The 13,629-nt window shown below is 52.5% G+C and overlaps 1 protein-coding gene across 1 annotated transcript; it reads left to right on the top strand.

The window, feature by feature from the left end:
* Window positions 1-8,120: 8,120 nt before the first annotated feature.
* On the top strand, window positions 8,121-8,994 carry LOC100382217 (peptidoglycan-binding LysM domain-containing protein). The gene has a single exon (NM_001174974.2). The coding sequence runs from the start codon at window positions 8,308-8,310 to the stop codon at window positions 8,698-8,700; it is 393 nt and encodes a 130-aa protein (NP_001168445.1). The 5' UTR covers window positions 8,121-8,307; the 3' UTR covers window positions 8,701-8,994.
* The last annotated feature ends 4,635 nt before the right edge of the window (window positions 8,995-13,629 follow it).

The raw sequence follows: 13,629 nt of genomic DNA, 5'->3' as shown, positions 1-13,629 counted from the left end.
ACCACAGTCACCAGATGAGACTCGAAGTAGTATCGCAACTTTCGTCGTGTCAGAATCACTGCGTAGAGTAGCTTATGGATCTGCGGGTAGCGGACTTTGGTCTCGGAAAGCACTTCGCTGATGAAGTAGACTGGCCTCTAGACGAGCAGAGCGTGCCCTTCTTCCCGTCTCTCGACTACGATCGCGGCGCTGACCACCTGAGTGGTCGCGGCTACGTAGATCAAGAGGGCTTCTCCTGCAGTGGGGGGCACCAGGATGGGTGCATTTGTAAGGAGCACCTTAAGGTTTCCGAGGGCTTCCTCGGCCTCAGGGGTCCAAGTGAAGCGCTCGGCCTTCCTTAAGAGGCGGTACAGAGGCAAGCCTTTCTCGCCAAGGCGTGAGATGAAGCAGCTCAGAACCGCAAGGCATCCCATGACCCTCTGTACTCCTTTCAAATCCTTGATCGGTCCCATGTTGGTGATGGCCGCGATTTTCTCCGAATTGGCCTCGATACCCCGCTTGGAGACGATGAATCCCAGGAGCATGCCTCGGGGGACTCCGAAGACACACTTCTCGAGATTGAGTTTCATGCCTTTCGCTCTCAGACACTTGAATGTCGTTTCAAGGTCAGAGAGGAGGTCAGAGGCTTTCTTCGTCTTGACAACGATGTCATCGACGTAAGCCTCGACCGTTTTGCCGATGTGTTCTCCGAACACGTGGTTCATGCACCTCTGGTAGGTGGCGCCTGCATTCCTCACACCAAATGGCATTGTAGTGTAATAGTACATGCCAAAAGGTGTGATGAAAGAAGTCGCGAGCTGGTCGGACTCTTTCATCTTGATTTGGTGATAGCCTGAGTAGGCATCGAGGAATGACAGGGTTTCGCACCCAGCAGTGGAGTCCACAATTTGATCGATGCGAGGTAGAGGGTAGGGAACCTTCGGACATGCTTTGTTTAAACTGGTGTAGTCTATGCACATCCTCCATTTCCCATCCTTCTTCCTTACAAGAACAGGGTTAGCTAACCATTCGGGATGGAATACCTCTTTGATGAACCCTGCCGCGAGTAGCTTGTGGATCTCCTCGCCTATGGCCCTGCGCTTTTCTTTGTCAAAACAGCGCAGGGTTTGCTTCACGGGTCAGGCTCCAGCTCTGATGTCCAGTGAGTGCTCGGCGACAACCCTCGGTATGTCGGGCATGTCCGAGGGACTCCACGCAAAGACTTTGGCGTTTGCGCGGAGAAAGTCGATGAGCACTGCTTCCTATTTGGGGTCGAGCTCGGAGCCGATCCGGACTTTCTTGCTGGCGTCGTTGCTGGGGTCGAGAGAGACGGACTTTACCGCCTCAACTGGTTTGAAGTTGCCGGCATGCCACTTCACGTCGGGTGCCTCCTTGGAGAGGCGTTCCAGGTCGGCGATGAAGGCCTCGGACTCGGCGAGGGCCTCAGCGTACTCCACGCATTCCACGTCGCATTCGTACACGTGGCGGTATGTGGATCCGACGGTGATGATCTTGTTCGGGCCCGGCATCTTGAGCTTGAGGTAGGTGTAGTTGAGGATGGCCATGAACTTGGTGTAGCACTGCCTTCCCAACACCGCATGGTAGGTTGCTCGGAACCCGACCACCTCGAAGGTGAGGGTTTCCTTTCGGAAGTTGGAGGGAGTCCCGAAGTAGACGGGTAAGTCGATCCGTCCGAGGGGCAGGATTCGCTTTCCGGGCGTGATCCCGTGAAAGGGGGTCGCGCCGGCCCAGACCTCGGACCTATCAACCCCCAAGAGTTCCAGGGTATCGGCGTGGATGATGTTAAGGCTGCTGCCTCCGTCCATGAGGACTTTGGAGAGCCTAATGTTGCCGATGATCGGATCGACGACGAGCGGGTACCTTCCTGGGCTTGGCACGAAGTCGGGGTGGTCGCCTTGGTCGAAGGTGATAGGCTTGTTGGACCAGTCTAGGTAGACTGGCGCTGCCACCTTCACCAAGCAGACCTCCCGGCGCTCCTGCTTGCGGTGCTGAGCCGAGGCGTTCGCCGCCTGCCCGCCGTAGATCATGAAGCAGTTGTGGATTTCCGGGAACCCTTCTTCCTTGCCGACCTCCTTCTTGTTGTTGTCATGGCCCTTGCCATCTTCCGCCGGAGGCCCGGTCTTATGGAAGTAGCGCCGGAGCATGACACATTCTTTGAGGGTGTGCTTGACGGAACCCTGGCTACTGTGCTCGGCCGCAGCGACGAGATTCGCGTCAGCAGCGTCGCGCTTCGCTTGCGACTTGTTCTTGGCCTTTTTCTTCGTGCCCCGCTGGGCGGACGCCTCGGGGGTGTCTTTCTTCGGCTCTCCCTGAGGCTGCTTGTCCTTTCGGAAGATGGCTTCGACCGCCTCCTGACCCGAGGCGAACTTGGCGGCGACGTCCATCAGTTCGCTCGCACGGGTGGGAGTCTTGCGCCCCAGTTTGCTCACCAGGTCTTGGCAAGTGGTGCCGGCAAGGAAAGCCCCGATGACATCTGAGTCGGTAACGTTGGGCAGCTCGGTGCGCTGCTTCGAAAACCGCCGGATGTACTCTCGGAGGGACTCCCCTGGCTGCTGGCGGCAGCTTCGGAGATCCCACGAGTTCCCAGGGCGCACGTACGTGCCTTGGAAGTTTCCCGCAAAAGCCTTGACCAGATCATCCCAGTCAGAGATCTGCGCAGGGGGCAGATGCTCCAGCCAGGCTCGGGCGTCGGAGAGGAAAAGGGGTAGATTACGGATGATGAGGTTGTCATCATCCGCCCCTCCCAACTGGCATTGCCAGTCGGTAGTCCATGAGCCACAGCTCCGGCCTCGTCTCCCCCGAGTACTTGGTGATGGTAGTCGGGGCTCGGAAACGGGCAGGGAACGACGCTCGTCGTATGGCCCGGCTGAAGACTCGCGGACCGGGTGGTTCGGGAGAGAGGCTGCGATCCTCCTCGCTGTCGCAGCGTCCCCACACCTGGGATGGTAGCCTCGGCGCACCTTCTCGTCGAGGCGGGTTCGACGGTCGAGATGGTGGTGCTCGTTGCCGAGGTAATCCCGGGCGGCAGGTGCCTCGTCCCGCGTGTGCTCGGGATGGACCGAGGTTTCCCGCATGCGTCGGGAGGACACTGCGTGATGCTCCGAGGGGTCAGCTCGCCTGCGGGAGGCGGAGCTCTCAACTCGTCGAACTGCGACGCCTTCCAGGAGATCCTTGAGTTCGCCCTGGATACGCCGTCCCTCGGTGGTGGATGGCTCCGGCATGGCTCGAAGTAGCATCACCGCTGCAGCTAGGTCCTAGCCGGACCCGCTGACGGCCGGGGGCAGCGCTGCCCTGGCATTGTCGACGATGTGGCGCTGGAAGTCCCGGGCCTGATGATAGGCTCCTACGGCGAGTGTTCGACCTGCCCACTCCTATTCGATGTTCTGTCGGAGCTGCACAAGCCGCCCTGCTTCCCCGTCGACCCAGGCCTGCATCTCACGGATTTGCTCGAGCTGTGTGTCCCGACCCCCCGCAGGGACTGGGACCACAGCTAGCTCCCGCGGGATGTCAACGCGAGATGCGGGCCCAGGGGGATCGTCAACCTCCGGCATACCGAGGTGGTTGCCTTCGTTGTGATCTCCCTGATTAACGTGGAAACATTCGCGACTTGGGCCGTAACCCTCGTTGTCAAGGCCGTGGCCATCGTCAGAACAACCGGAGAGGCAGTGGTCACATGCGGACATGAAGTCCCGCATGGCACCGGGGTCATTGAGGCCAGAGAATTCCCAACCGAAGTCGGGGTTGTCCTCTTCCTCGGAACCCGCCGGCCCAAAGGTTGAGACAGCTGTCAGTCGGTCCTAGGTCGACCACATATGGTACCCCGGAAGGTTTGGATACGCCTTTACGAAGGCGCTCACCATCGGGGTCGCTAGGTGGATCGAAGCTGAATCGAAAGGGTACGGGATGGAAAACGGACAGTACCTCTTGGTCGATAGACGGTGGTGAAGTCGTGTCGGGGGTGGAGCACACCGTCATCTCAGGTACGAGGATAACGCCTAGCAGATCCTTTGCGAGGGCGCTGGTGTCATCAGTCTGCTTGGGGTTGACACGTTGCGGGGAAGTGACACCCGCCGTCGTCTCAGGTGCGAGGGCATTGCCCGACATGTCCCCCGGGGGAGTGCCGGTGTCGTCGACTCGCTCTGGTGCGACAGCCGACAAGGTGCTGCCTCCTGCGTGGCCATGGTTGTCCCGTCTCCGCCTCCTCCGGCGAGGAGGGTGGCGGGGACGACCGGAGTGCTCCTCTTCTGCCGCGGGGAGATGCTGTCGCCGAGCTCGCCACCGCCGGGCGAGTCGAAGTCCGTCGTTGTCGTCACGCCGCGAGGGGAGGAGTACCATGTCGTAGCTGCCATCGAGGGACATGAACTCGAGACTCCCGAAGCGGAGCACCGTCCTGGGCTGAAGAGGTTGCTGAAGACTCCCCATCTGGAACTCAACGGGAAGGCGTTCGTTAACACGCAGCAGGCCCCTACCTGGCGCGCCAACTGTCGGTGTTTCGGACCTGGGGGGTCCCTGGACCGACGAGTGAAATTGTCGCTGCGTGCCCCTGCCCAGATGGGTTGGCGCGGGATGGAACACAAGAGGTGGAACAAGCCTTGTATTATCCTGCACCGGGGGTGCCGCTCGTAGTAGGGGTTACAAGCACGTCGCGAGAGGGAGAGAGAGAGAGAGGGAGCCTGTTCGTTCGCTCCTTCCCCCGCGCGAACCCCCCTTCAGGATGGCCCTGGACCTCCCTTTTATAGACGCAAGGAGAGGGTCCAGATATACAATAGGGGGTGTAGCTATGCGCTAACGTGTCCGGCAGAGAGATGCCTAAGCCCTATGTACATGCCAACGTGACTGTCGGGGGAGAGCTTGAGCCCTGTACACGTGATAGCGTGGCCGTCGGAGAGGCGCCTGAGCCCTGTAGGAGCACAGCTGGCAGTGCGGCAAGGATCCTGCTGACGTCTCCTTGCTGCCGTAAGGGGCTGAGAGCCACCGGCGTCATGGTTGCACACGGGGCACCATCATTACCCGTCGCCGGGTAAGCCAGATGGGACGTCGGTCTTGTTCCTTGTAGCCTGAGCTGGCTAGGGATAGGGTAATGATGTATCCCCTGTTGGCGCGGTCGGTCCGAGCCCAAGGTCGGGCGAGGCGGAGATTTCTCTTGAGGCCGAGACCGGGGTCGGGCGAGGACGCGATTCCTCCTGAGACTGAGGTCGAGGCCGAGCCCGGGGGTCGGGCGAGGCGGAGATTTCCTTCTGAGGCCGGAGCCTGAGGTCGGGCGAGGCGGAGCTTTCTGTTGCGCCCGAGGCGAACTCGGTGGTTGATCGTGACTTGTTGTCAGTCTTTGCCTGGGTGGTTGGCACGACAGTCAGAGCGGGGCGAGCGGTGCTGTTTTCCCGTCATATCGGACAGTAAAAGAGAGGGGCGAAGTGACTGCGGTCATTTCAGCCTGGCCGACTGAGGCGAGTGTGTCAGGATACAGCGCCAGACGTCCCCTGCATTGAATGCGCCTGTGAAGCGGTCGGTTGGTGAGGCGGTCTGGCCAAGGTTGCTTCACAACGAAGCCTGCCCGAGCCGGGCTTCGGGAGAGCCGAGGGGGCGCCCACTGCCTGAGGAGGCCCTCGGACGAGGCGTGAACTCGTCTGGGACTACTGCTCCAGCCCGAGGCTGGGCTTGGGCGAGGTCGCATCCTTTGGGTAGACGAAGCCTTGACTTGAACCGCACCCGTTAGTTGGTCTGAGGGTGTTAACAGCCACGATTAGGAGTGTTGGTTTATGGTACCCGACAAGCATCTACAAGAGACTCTTCGTTTTTTCTCTCTATTTAACTATCTATTTACGTTTTCATAAATATTACATTCTATATATAGCATCTGAGTCTAACAGACTATCTATCTAGTTTGACTAGTTAGTTGGCTAGCCAAATTTAGCTAGTGAGAGAGACAATTATAGAGTCAGATAACTTGCGAGTCAGATAGCTAGTCTGTTGGAGATTTAATTTACTATTGAGTAGCTAAAATTTGGCTTAACAAGTTATTTTGCTAGTCTTTTGGAGATGCTCTTAGCCTGTATGACTTATTTTTCGCTTATTATAACTACGGATAAGCTAATAAAACTATGTGAGCGCTTCGGTTAGAGCTGTTTGGATTTTCTTTTCGGTTCAGTATAGTCTAACGGCGGCGCAGCTTCAGAAAGATTAGCGCCCGCACGCCGCACTTATTTCGATCCGGATTGGCAATCGACGGTGCCAGTTCCTCGTTGATGGGTGTCTACGTTGTTATCGATCGTCCAATTCATGCCCGGTCCTTGTCAGTGGTATTGATAATGTGTGCGCGCCTGATAAAAAAAAGATAATGTGTAAGCGCGGTGGTACTATTGTATAGAACGACTTGCTACTACTTCCTAGTTCCTACTGCCACCCGTCCAATAATCTGTACTAGTAGGCTATATGGGCCAAGCGTGCCTGGACAACCAACTAGGCTATATGGGCCAAGCGTGGACTCTAGCTCTAAGGCAAAGAAACACAAATAGGCCCACTTTTATGGGCCGGTGCATGAACACGTAGTTGGATCCTTTTCTGCTACGCAGTTCAGTTTGGCGACTGCAATTTACCACCGGGCAAGAAAGCAGTTTTGTGAGCTGCCACAGCGACGTTCTCCTTAAGCTTGCCAGCCTGAACCACAGAATATTAATTTCTTGCGGGCGCCCAGATTTCGCCGCAAATCCTGTGGTAATCGCTGGCCCAAACAGAGCCTCTGTTGCAGCTGATTAATCATCGTCTTTGTGTTTGTGGGGGCTCCTTTTCGGCCGGCTCATGAAACGTCCAGATCCACCTGTTTCTTGTTGAGAGTTGGGTGAGAGGCCGTCCGGATACAGCAATACAGGCTACCGGCATCTGAAGCTCTGAATCCCTGAGAAGAAGTACAAGTCGCGGTTTGTTCAGGTTTAGGTTCCGGCCGGGGATGTGCGTTCTATTCTAACCTACCTACCCGTAACGTATACGCGGTGCAGGGAGCCGCGAGCGCTGAGCGCATCACTGGACTCCAGCTCCACACGTTGCTGTCAGCCAAGCCTCGGCATCGGTACTCACTGTCGACGCTGACCGGAGCGCGGACCTCGCCGAGACGCACGCCGAGAGTGCGGACGGCGGGCACGGCGCCGATCCCTGCCTGTCGTCCACATCATGTCGCATCGCGTCCGGTGTCTCTCTGGCTATCTCCCATAGTCCCATGCCATGCCATGCGAATGCCATGCCGTCTCGGAGGGTTTGGGCCAAGCCAACAGCGATTTGTTTGTTCTCCAGCGCTGCATCTGCATTGACCGAGGCCACGACACGCCAAGCCAACAAGGGGGCGAAAACAACTGGAAGCTGACGCCAGGAAACGCTGCAAAGAATAAGGATTATTAGGTGAACTGAACTGTTGCCGTGGGCGCGAGGCGCATCAGAAACGTGCTTGGCCACACGAGTTGGCTCGATGCCGGTTGGCTCCCAGTCCCACCCATCGCCCGACGGATGCCCGGGATGCCTTGCCAATTCTGGCCACGATTTGGGTAGATTCTTGCACGGCGCTCGTCAAGGGAGAGGAGACGGAGACGGGGCCGCCTGGGCTCGCGTGTAAAGACGGCCACACAAACTGTTCGCAACCGCCACACGTGTGTGTGAGACTACGAGAATACGTACAGAACCTAACCGAATGGTACGCTGAGTGCTTGTGCTGTGTTTAGGTCCCCTACCCCCCCCCCCCCCCCCCCCCCCCCCCCCCACCCCCTTTGCCCCAAACCTAAATACTCCCCCTCCCACGTCGCACGGCCAGCGGACACCGCGGCGTCCACTTAATACTGTTGAACTATACTTCGGTATCAAGCAAAGGAGAAAAATTCAGCACTACACTCATCATGCATAGTAGATCATTTGCAATCGGCCGTTGCCGACTCTTTCAACTGCTGCATTGAACATGTTCTGTTCCTAGTAACCATTGAACAACCTTGTACTTGGAACGGACGTGACTATTCATCCCGTCGTCTCTGCCCCCCGCAGCAATTAGCACACGGTACCGTACTACTCGCTCGGGGCCTAACCGTCCTAGTACACCATTCTATCTCTGCCTGCGCGCGTTAGGCTCGTGTGGGGGCGGGGCTCCCACGTTCAACGAACCGCCACCGAAAGTCCGCCAATCCAAACCGCCACGTCCGTGCCCAGAACCAGAAGCCACACACCGCTCTCTTCTTCTGTCTGCGCTCGATAAATCAATCCCTCGCCGGCGGCTCGCCCCCCGAAGCCAAGCGCAACTTCCAAAGTCCAAAGCAGGCAGGAAGGCGCCCCTGTATGGCCGAGGCGGAGGCGAGCAGCAGGCGGCGCCGCTGCGGCGGCGCGGCGGAGCTGTGCGCGACGGCCGCGCGGCTCGCGGACGCGGCCTCGTGGTGGTGCGCGGTGGCGCTCGTGGCGCTCGTGCTGCTGGGCGCGCTCCGCGCCGAGACCGACGGCGTCGGCGACGGCGACGGCGGCGGCGCCTACCGTGCGCTCCGGGGCCCGCGCCTGGGCGGCCCCGCGGCGCGGCCGTGCGAGGAGGTGTACGTGGTCGGGGAAGGCGAGACGCTGCACAGCATCAGCGACCGGTGCGGGGACCCCTTCATCGTGGAGCGCAACCCGCACATACACGACCCCGACGACGTCTTCCCGGGGCTCGTCATCGCGCTCTGCCCCACCAGGAACACCTAGCCAGCGCCGCTCTCTGCTCTTCACAGCCGACGCTCGTGGGTCGGGGCGCCGCCGCGTGTTCTGTTTCTGCTGCACTGCACTGCACCTGCTGCTGCACTGCATGCACGGGTAGCGTAGCGCGCGCCACGCCACGCCAGAGATGGACATGGACGCAAAAGGGTCCTTGCGTTCTTCGTTTCCTTCGGTCCTTTTTTTTTTGGTTTTACACTTTGCTCCAAAACTGGTCCTTGCGATCTTGACAACCTTCTTGGAGATGGGAAAAAGATAAGCTGTGCATAATACTAACTTGTTAAGAAAGTATACTTTCCGTACTCTCCCTTGCTGTGCAGTTCACGCATTCTCTTTTTGTGTGCCGAGTTTTGCTCGGGCTTTAGGATTTGGATATCGATGCAACGAGGTTTAGTAATCATGCATGCCGTTGGCCAAAAATCTGGGCACACTCGTGCGGTGCCTTTCCCTTCTGAGACCATCAACTATTCCAGCTAATCCATATTAAATGAACAGGACCTTACTAGTGGTTAGTTTCAAACCTGGGGAAATCGTATGTGCACCTTTATGTATCATCAAGGTGACAAGTGCTTTTCGTGTGACCAAGAATGGCTTACTGCTTTGTAGCAATAGAGATGGCCTAAACCTGATGAGTTTTTACCTACTAAGGTAAGGATAGGGCTCAATTTTTGAGCCTTCTCGGTCCGACGGAAGCATGAGAGACTCCGGCCGGAATGATGGACTCAGGCCGGATCGGACCAAACCGACCAAATTTTCAGCACTAAATATGGGTTCGAGAGTGTAGTATCTAAACTCGTAAATGCGTGATTTTGCATGGGCTTATCTATTGCATGGGCCGAACTGCCAAACTGCTCTGCTCACTACTGCTTGTGACTGGTATAATAGGGCTGGTACAAGTCCCATGAAGCATCACATAGATGTCTGTCCAAAACTTGTGCCATCAGAGAAAAAGGAAGGGCTAACGGGGTGGGTATTCCTACTTTTGATTTTGATCAACAGCGAAGCCGTGATATGATTTCTCCAGAACGATTCTGTGGCTACCCATTTTACATGGCTGAACGCTATTGCACTCAAGAACATTCGTATATAATCCGCAACCTTCACTCGAACTGGTTTAGCATTCTTCCCTGAAAGATGATCGCGTGATAATTTATGATGACGAGAAGCTGGAGCTGTACCAATTATTTGATAAACAACCAGGTCGGTTTAGCATAGCATCTGACATGTGGACTCGTGCAGAAACGAGTGGTTACATGAGTATTACAGCACACTACATTGATGATGGTTGGAAATTAGTTACATAAAAGATTCATAGGGTTTGCATGTGTGTACATATACCCCCACAATTGCGAACGCATTGCTAAAGAAATAATTAGCAGGCTATATCCTTGGAATTTGGACAGAAAAATATTTTACGATGTCACCAACAGAGTTTCTGGAACCAAATATCCATCCCACTGCAATTCTGTACTTCACTATTTTTTTTTGTGTGTGTGGGATCTATGGTGCCGTTTGGTTCACATATTTGTAACGTAATGAGTAACTGATAACGTTAAATCATGTTTGTTTTAGTCCAACCGTAATCAGATACCACACTAAAAATTGATATCAGTCTATTTAAATTTGTTACCGACAGTAATCAAACCTAAATCATTATCATTACCATTTGCGTTACATTTCTTGAACCAAACAACACCTATAATCTTCTCCGTGAGTGGCAAATTAGTGGTAACACGTTCGTTGCTGCTATGGCCGTACCGATGTCGCAAAAAAAAATTTGTGTCAACCTTTGCTCATTTAATCTCAATTGCCAGAAGCCCATGAGTGTTGTGCTCATGTTCTGTTAACATTTTCCCTTTTTCTTCGGATGAGTCTAGAGAAGAAGCTGGGAATTAATGAACTGCAACACCACGAGAAAACGATCGATCCAAGTGCTGACCAAGGATGCCAGAAAGCACTTTGAGATGGTTAGTGGAACAACTGAATACTTTTTTTTCAATCCATTTTTCTTGCTGCTTGCTTTCTCTGTCATCTCTCTCTTGCTTGAGTCTAATGGTTTGTGCTGAGCACATTGTGATTGTATTTATGGCGGTCAGTAGAGGGTTGTACTTGTTTTTATGGTTGTAGTTATGCTTCCTGTGAATTTTATTAAATATTTTTCAGAGCATTGCTTGTCTTGAATAACCACAAAAGCAGCGCAAATAGGATATCTTATTCAAATTTGACTAGTAAAAGATTTAATCATCTCCAATTCTGTTCAATCCAACCGAACAAGACCTGAATGGGTATGGAAAATCCGTGGATTCGGGAAATAGTTTCTAGTACAAGCTAGCTGTAGGAAAGAGACAGAATCGTTCCGCCAGAACCGAAGAAGAAAGAGATGTGCGCGGTGCTCTCCGTCTCACGAGTCATTTTACAGCGAGCAGTGACTCATCGCATCCGGATGCCATGTCAACCGCGTGTTCCAACGGGGAGGCTGCGTTGGTGGCTCGGATCGGAGGCATGATTGGCTGTCTGTGTAACGCCTGTACCTGTAGACATCACCAATAATTCTAGTCGTGCCTCGTGTTTCTACTGTTGCGTACGACTGGCAGTTGTTGGGGCAGCACGTGAACGTGTGGGCGATCTTATGCCTCCCCTCGTAGTTTTCTTTCCGGCTTAGGCCCTGTTCTCTAGGACTAATGTTTAGTCTCTACCTTTTAGTTCTTTTTAGTCTCTAATTCCCTAAACACAAGAACTAATAGAGGGACTCAATCAGTTTAGTCTCTAGTCCCTCCGAGGACTCCTAAACGGGACTAAACAACAAAATTTCCTCTCTTGCCCTCGAGCTACATTTGGAATATTTGAAATATATTTGTGGCTGCTTCTCATTTGTATACTCATTTGAAATATTTGAAACTCATTTGCTCATTTGAAATATAAGCACGCACAGGTGTTTGTATAAGCACGTGCTCGGTTTGTTTGCATAAGCATGCACAAGTGTTTGTATAAGCCGCAGGGGCAAGCGTGAGGACATTTTAGTATTTGTATACTGCTTTAACTATGTTTAGCTCATGTTTAGTCTTTAGAACAAAACAGGGTAGGGACTAAAGATTAGTCCTTTGATTAAACTTTAGTCTTAGGACTAATAAAACCAAACAGGGATCGTTGGTTGTTGGAATCTCCATAACGACCATTGTCTCTGCCATCTTATCGATGCTGACTTGGTAGCTTTCTGTCTCATCATCATTTGTAAAAATGGTCTACTCCTGTGTTAAACTAGGAGTAGTAAGGCTATCCGCACTCATGGAACCCTAGATTTCTACTCTAAAAGGAATATTTCATCCTAGTCAGCAAGATTCTCTACTCTATCCTACAATACTCCACGTTCATATTCACCCTAAATATCTACCCTATACCAACTATCACATATTCTATTATTTTTTCCCACACTTTTTTATTCCCACTACCCATCCAACTACCCAGGCGCCGACACGTGTGCGGTTTGTGCTGATAGCGTAGATGTCCGTACTACTCGCAGAGTACAGTTTTCTGCTGGCCTACTGCGCCGTGGAGTATGTTTCCAGTGCGCCGCTGCATTGTTTTTTGCACTGTATATCCAACGCTATCCTTTACAGCTCCGTTTCCAGTACACGACTGCGGCTAGCCTAAGTAGCACGAGTATCTTGCGTGCAAACCTTTCAGGGGTGGATATTTTTAAAGTAAACTTAGACGGAACCTAAGGTTTTGAACTGTTACAGCTGTAATCCATAAAGATAAAAATAATATAGAAATAGTAAAAATTGGTATGAATTAAAGCTAGCTTGGCTGAAATACTCCTGTAGAAACAAAATTTAACTGTTTGGCTGGAAAGGTGGATCGAGTCTCTAGCAGTGAGGGACATGTCTTGTTTCTATCTGTTACTAAGTGCTCCCTCCAAATTCAAATTATAGATCGTTCTACTCCGATCCCTTTCCGTCGGGTCGAAAATATAGTTCCAAATCTCACACGTCAACCGCCGGTTGCAGGTATATTTTTCTTTTTCTGTTACCGGCACTAGACACGAAAACAGACCCGACAGTGTTGTTTTTTTCTAAAAAATCGTTCAAAATTTTGAATTTCTAAATAAACACAAAACGAGATTTGGGGAAAATTCTATTAAAATTCTGTCATTTTTTCCCAAAAAATAATTAACATTTTTTTGTGGTAAAATCATCGAAAACCATCCGAAAACAGTGGAATTTGTTTTTAAAAATTTAAAATTATAAACCCTTCAGGATTTGAGAATTTCGGTAAAATCTGAGTGTTTTTTCTATTTCAACCATCATTGAGATTTCGGATCTAGACAAAATAATCATTGGTGTCATCTTCATTAAGTTATGGTATCATCAATTCATTTAAGAACTAACAAACATACATTTTAATGGAGATTACCAAAATCTACCACAAAAGTGGCCTAGATCCGCCCTTGAGATTTGGTGAGAAAATGAGATGGTAAACCCTAGCCTCGATAGAGGAGGGGACTCCTGACTAGAGATGGCAATGGGGATCATCAATTCATTTAAGAACTAACATGCATATATTTTAATGGAGATTACCAAAATCTACCACAAAAGTGGCCTAGATCCGCCCCTGAGATTTGGTGAGAAAATGAGATGGTAAACCCTGGCCTCGATAGAGGAGGGGACTCCTGACTAGAGATGGCAATAGAGATCATCAATTCATTTAAGAACTAACAAGCATACATTTTAATGGAGATTGCCAAAATCTACCACAAAAGTGGCCTAGATCCGCCCCTGAGATTTGGTGAGAAAATGAGATGGTAAACCCCTGGCCTCGATAGAGGAGGGGACTCTTGACTAGAGATGGCAATAGGGATCATCAATTCATTTAAGAACTATCAAGCATACATTTTAATGGAGATTACCAAAATCTACCACA

This window comes from Zea mays, chromosome 10 (assembly GCF_902167145.1).
Source record: "Zea mays cultivar B73 chromosome 10, Zm-B73-REFERENCE-NAM-5.0, whole genome shotgun sequence".
NCBI classification, from domain to species: domain Eukaryota; kingdom Viridiplantae; phylum Streptophyta; class Magnoliopsida; order Poales; family Poaceae; genus Zea; species Zea mays.
The sequence above is the reverse complement of the archived record's forward strand: the minus strand, read 5'-3'. Positions and strand labels throughout refer to the sequence as shown.

Bases quoted from the DNA above. Each gene is read 5' to 3' on its own strand.
- LOC100382217 (NM_001174974.2), top strand. From the start codon at position 8,308: ATGGCCGAGGCGGAGGCGAGCAGCAGGCGGCGCCGCTGCGGCGGCGCG.